The sequence below is a fragment of the Nansenia antarctica genome (genome assembly GCF_963989245.1).
Source record: "Nansenia antarctica genome assembly, chromosome: 1".
Classification (NCBI taxonomy): domain Eukaryota; kingdom Metazoa; phylum Chordata; class Actinopteri; order Argentiniformes; family Microstomatidae; genus Nansenia; species Nansenia antarctica.
Genome location: NC_137674.1, coordinates 2,266,035 through 2,271,400, shown reverse-complemented (window position 1 = coordinate 2,271,400; position 5,366 = coordinate 2,266,035). Strand labels below are relative to the sequence as shown.

At 44.8% G+C, this 5,366-nt stretch overlaps 1 protein-coding gene across 3 annotated transcripts in view; it reads right to left on the bottom strand.

Moving 5' to 3' along the window:
• Window positions 1-4,933, bottom strand: part of fgfr2 (fibroblast growth factor receptor 2) — a 56,391-nt gene extending 51,458 nt beyond the window's left edge. For all 3 annotated transcript variants that reach the window (XM_080548754.1, XM_080548755.1, XM_080548756.1), the window contains exons 1-2: window positions 4,403-4,933; window positions 988-1,237 (exon numbers count right to left, since the gene is read on the bottom strand). In XM_080548754.1, the coding sequence (XP_080404880.1) occupies window positions 988-1,162 (175 nt within the window). In that variant the 5' untranslated portion in view covers window positions 1,163-1,237; window positions 4,403-4,933. The remainder of the gene's footprint in view (window positions 1-987; window positions 1,238-4,402) is intronic.
• Between the last annotated feature and the right edge of the window lie 433 nt (window positions 4,934-5,366).

Genomic DNA, 5,366 nt, shown 5'->3' with positions numbered 1-5,366 from the left:
TACAGAGGGTGGTGCGGACAGCCGAGGGCATCACCGGATGTGAGCTTCCCTCCATCCAGGATATAGATGACTAACGGTGTGTCAGCAAAACCAGGAGGATCATCAAAGATCCCAGCCACCCCCACCACAGCCTGTTCGATCCCAGCCTCCCCCACCACAGCCTGTTCGATCCCAGCCACCCCCACCACAGCCTGTTCGAACCCAGCCACCCCCACCACAGCCTGTTCGAACCGATGCCGTCCAAGAGGTGAGGCCTCTTCCGGAGCCTCAGGGCCAAAACTCAGAGGCTAACAAAAAGCTACTTCCCCCAGGCAAACAGACTCTTGAACAAAACCCACTGTAGACAATTGACTATCTTCCCCTAGCTCACCCCATGTATGTATACGGACTACGGAAACCTTGAGCTCAAAGCCCCTTTACTACTGGGAACTGTCTATTATCACTAGTGGCACCACTAGTGTATCCTGTCTTGCCTGTACTATTGTCACCTTTATCTTGTATTATGATTGATTACACTTTTACCCTGTACTACTGTCACTTTTTTTATCTTGAATTATGCTTGATTTATTAGGCCCTATGCCTTTGTGCTGCGATGCAATGTCAGGAACCGAAGCCTAAGACTTTTACTGTTAAACTCGTGTAATATGACATAACAATAAACTCAAAACTTGAAATATCTAATATGCCAAGGTTAGTCAGCTTTCACTTTCAAAGCCAATTTTTTTATTTTCCCCAACACTTGCCTGAGTGAATTCCATGTTTTCTTTAAGATTTTTTTTTGGGGAATGATGTGTTTTGCTGGGCCAGATTTGAGGGAAAACCAATATCCCACCCATCCCAAAACCACAGTATGAACTTAAGAGATCTGAGGAGAGTTGTACAACACAACCTTCTTCTCTCACCCCCCCGCCACATGTAGCCACCTCTGTCATGTCAGAGCCCCCCCTCCCATGTAGCCACCTCTGTCATGTCCCCCCCCCCCCTTACCTTCAGGTTCTAGTGTGGCCTCCTCTTCCTCCACGGCCGGGGGCCTCGCCACGGTAACCGTCACCAACGACAACAGGACTGCGCCCAGAACCCAGGCCCATGGGGCCATCCCGTTAGTGGAGGGTGTCTCTCCCCATCCTGCCCTCCTCCGCCTCCCCCTGGACACTGATCCCATCTGAGGGGCTCCGCCCAATCATGAACTATTGGCTGTCCGGCCCGTCAATCACTGGAATCCTCCCAATCACCTGGGCTGAGGGAGGGGCAATAAGGAAAATAAGAGTTTGTAAAGGAATACGGGAACAAGTGGTAATGACAGTTGAGAGAGTAACTGAGTAGTGTAATAGACCTAATTACCTAACCCAACCCAAATAAAGGGCATTCAACAGTAATAAGGTTTGAGGAAAAGAATTACAAGAACTAAAAAAGACAAAAAAACATCACAAAATGTAGGGAGGATCAACACAGAATGTTGCCGTATGTAACCACTCTACTAAACTTGTCTCCAGTGTTCTATTTTCTCTGTCTCTCTGTCTAATCCATGCTGATGTCTTTCATTTATTTCATGCACAATGGCACATAGACAGTTAGAGAGAGAGAGAGAGAGAGAGAGAGAGAGAGAGAGAGAGAGAGAGAGAGAGAGAGAGAGAGAGAGAGAGAGGGGGGGAGAGAGAAAGAGACAGAGAGAGAGGGAGGAAGAGAGAGAGAGAGAGAGAGAGAGAGAGAGAGAGAGAGAGAGAGAGAGAGAGAGAGAGAGAGAGAGAGAGAGAGAGAGAGAGAGAGACCATGTCTCAAAATGCTGTCAAACAAGCCTTGCCACAGACATACCGAAGCTCTGATGCACTTTAGCAGAGAACCATACTACACCTACCTTTGCTTCTGGCCCATTGTCCCGTATGCTCATTACTATCAGGCCTAGCTGCCGCATGAATGTGAAGCAGCTCTACGATCGTGTCCTTTTGTATTCTTGACTTAATTAGCACTTTTGACTTAATCAGTTTTAGCAAGTTTAGTTTGACAAAATGTATACAGTGAATAATTCCAGTTATCCCTAAAAGTAAAACAAATAGCAGTATAACAAATAAGTAATGATAATAAGTAATAATAATAATAATAATAATAATAATAGCATTATTATTATTCATTATACACCTATAATATTATTTGCATTAGGCTATATGGCCCTAATAAAATGTTTCACAACCCTTCCTAACCCTAAAACAAATATACATTTATTTATTTTTAAATCTGTTGTATTAACTGATAGGACGTAGACTAAAGCATCAACGTCCAAACGTTCAACCATCATCAGGCAACACAGATCTGCGCCCAGATGCGTATTTTGTTCAACAGATGCGTCCAACCTGTTGCTTCCCATTTGAATCAGGTTTATTCCTAAATATGCTTGACTTTTTCCATTACTGGTTCACTTAGCCTAATAGTAACACAACGCGTGTGTAAATTGAAATGGAATATAGGAGAACATCTCCATCTATTAGCCAGACATCTGCGGTTCAATCCGATGGAAGTGTCTCTGGAGGTTAGTTGGTTTGAGTCTGCAGCATCCAGCACCTAGTCACGCTTCCCTGGGCGCCTTCTGCCTCACCCCCCAGCTGCTCTGGTGGTGATTAGTTTAGTTACCCCGAAAACTGCATTTTGTCATTTCACATGTAGAGAACAACTTCTAAAAGGTGCCAAGCAGTGGCGGACTCAGGCTGTTTGAAGGGCAGGGGCGAAAATAAAAAAAAGGGCACCTACTGCACAACATGGGACATCAGTGCACATGGTCAAGTTTAGACCATTGGGCAGCCAATAGGGCACATCCTCTCATTTTGCCACTCAAAAGGGCACTTTAGTGCGACTTTTTTCCACTGTGGGGCTCATGGTCAAATTTAGACCATTGGAGGGGCACCAATAGGGCACATCCTCTCATTTTCGCCACTCAAAAGGGCACTTAAGCGAGACGTTTTTCAACTGCGGTCGCACCAGGAGGGGCGGTCGCCCCCCCTGCCCCCCCCCTGAGTCCGCCAGTGGTGCCAAGCGACACTGAGGTTCATCTTTAATGACCGTCCAGGAAAGAGAGGAACAGCAGATCAACGTGGACGCATGCATGGTGCGTCCTGCAGGCTTGGGCACATCGCGTCTACCTTGGTGACATTATGATCTGGTGACATTATTATGATCTGCTTACAACATTGATGAGGCGCCTCTTAACAGGCTATTCTGTTTTGGGGGGAATATTGTCCACAGGCAAAACCTTGTGTGGAGTAAATAAAAAGCCAGCACAAGGGCCAGGGTTAGGGATAGGGTTACCCCATAAGGCTGTGTTGGGTGCATCGTTTTAGCAGAACTACTGTGCGCAGATTGATAATCCTTCATTTCGCTGCTGTCAATGTCACATTCCGCCTCGGACACCTGAGGTCTTTCCTTAGGTCGCATCCAGGGGTCTCTCCTGGCCCTCGTTGCCTCTGAATGACCTTTACTTCTGCACTGATTGAATTCCTATTGACATTTAAATCAGTTGACTTTTTTCCACAAATAAAGCCTCATTTAGAGTCAGCTCAGTGAGTTAGGGCTTCATCCCCACGCAGGAGAAAAGACAAACACTGCGGGATAATTGGCACCATAAATAATAAATAACCATAACTGTTTCTGAACATGCATTGATGATGCAACAGACACACGATTTTGTGTTGATTTTTTTTCCTTTTCGGACATGTTAAGTAAATTGTGTTTTTTGTTTTGTTTTGTTTTTTCTTGTTTTTGTTTTGTTTGTTGTTGTTATAACTATTTCTTTTTACACATGTTCGAAATAAAGCTTTCATTCATTGATCAAGCCAACTGAAGCCCCAATCAAACACCCAAAACATTAAAAGGTTGTTGTTTAAATTGAGAATAAATATTAATACACAAGCTCAAGCTTCGAAGCAGCAAATGTGGGACTATTATATTCAATTTACTAATGTCAGAATTGACTATAAAGCTATCATTTCTTGAAAAAGGCTTATAATGCGTTTCATTATTTTTTGACAGAACTCCTTATTAACTTTATAAATAATATTATTATATTATAAATGATATGGCTCATCACTCAAATAAGTTTGGACTGTTGAATTAAATTAATTCCACTTAGGTTTGATGCTTAGGCATATTCAAAGTAAAATAATGCATCGTAGTAAAAGACAGATAAAGTGCTTAAATAAATAAATAAATAAAACTAAAAAAAAAAAAAAATTCTCTTTAGAAGGGTCGTGAAACATGTTTCAGGCTACATCTGGAATTGAATCTGGGTGCGTTTTTCCGAGTAAGAATAAATACACCCTAGAAGTTAGAACAATAATCATTTTGGCTACATATTCACATATCTTTGCAGATCGAAGGCCCATGTATGTAAGCTTACTGCCAAAAAAAGACTTACCACGAAGGACTAAAGTCTTGAAGACCTCAGATGATTCTCATGCGAGGAGCAGACAGACGAACGCATGAATCTGAATCTGGAGAGAGAGGAGGAATGTCCTACTCCCGACGGAGCCACTTCTCCACCGCTGCGCTCAACATGCCAAGCTGCACTTTTAATAAGCAAAACCTTTAATCTTCCAAAAACCCGACGACGAACACCCACTCAAGCCGCCCGGAACACCGCTTTAAACTCCGAAATCAACGGTAGTCCAATGCACTTGAAGGAAGAAATCCGAATTAAACTGCCATTATCCTTTAAAAACAGGGTTTGGAAAAACATACGTCCCCGAAACTTTTCTCTTCGGACCAAAAAGTTGCTCAGTTTCTTCTAAGTCACAGACGCAGAAATATGTCCCAGCCGTCTCCAGCAGCGCAACTCCGCCTAAAGGAAAGAGGCTTTGATGCGTAAAGGAAGGAACGCGCCTCTTCTATCCAAAAACATAAAATCCATCAATATAGATCCCTCTCACGGCCCAGCAGCGGTCTTCTCTCCCCTGACAATCCCAGTACTGTTCTCAGACGCTTTGTCAGGTTTACTAGGCTTTCCTCCTCCTCCTGACGTCCTCCACACACACAGCCCCCCCCCCCCCCCCCCAGAGTGTCACTCCCCCCCTGAAATCCGACCCGTTTCCTGGCCGCAGTGTTTCTGGCTCTACCTCTCAGACTCCGCCAATCACATCTGTGTCCCCCCTTCTCTCTCTCTGTGTCCCCCCTTCTCTCTCCTTGTGTCCCCCCTTCTCTCGCTTTTACACCCAAAGAAAAGAGTTGCCTAACGGCTCCGTGCGTCCGAGGAGAGGAACTCAACTCACGGCCGGTGTAGAACTTCTCTGTCCCGTGGAGGAATCCTCCAGTGGCTCCAGTGGCAGGAACAGCGCCCCCGTGTGGACCGATGCGTAAATGAACACAGCACTAAAGCATAGGGG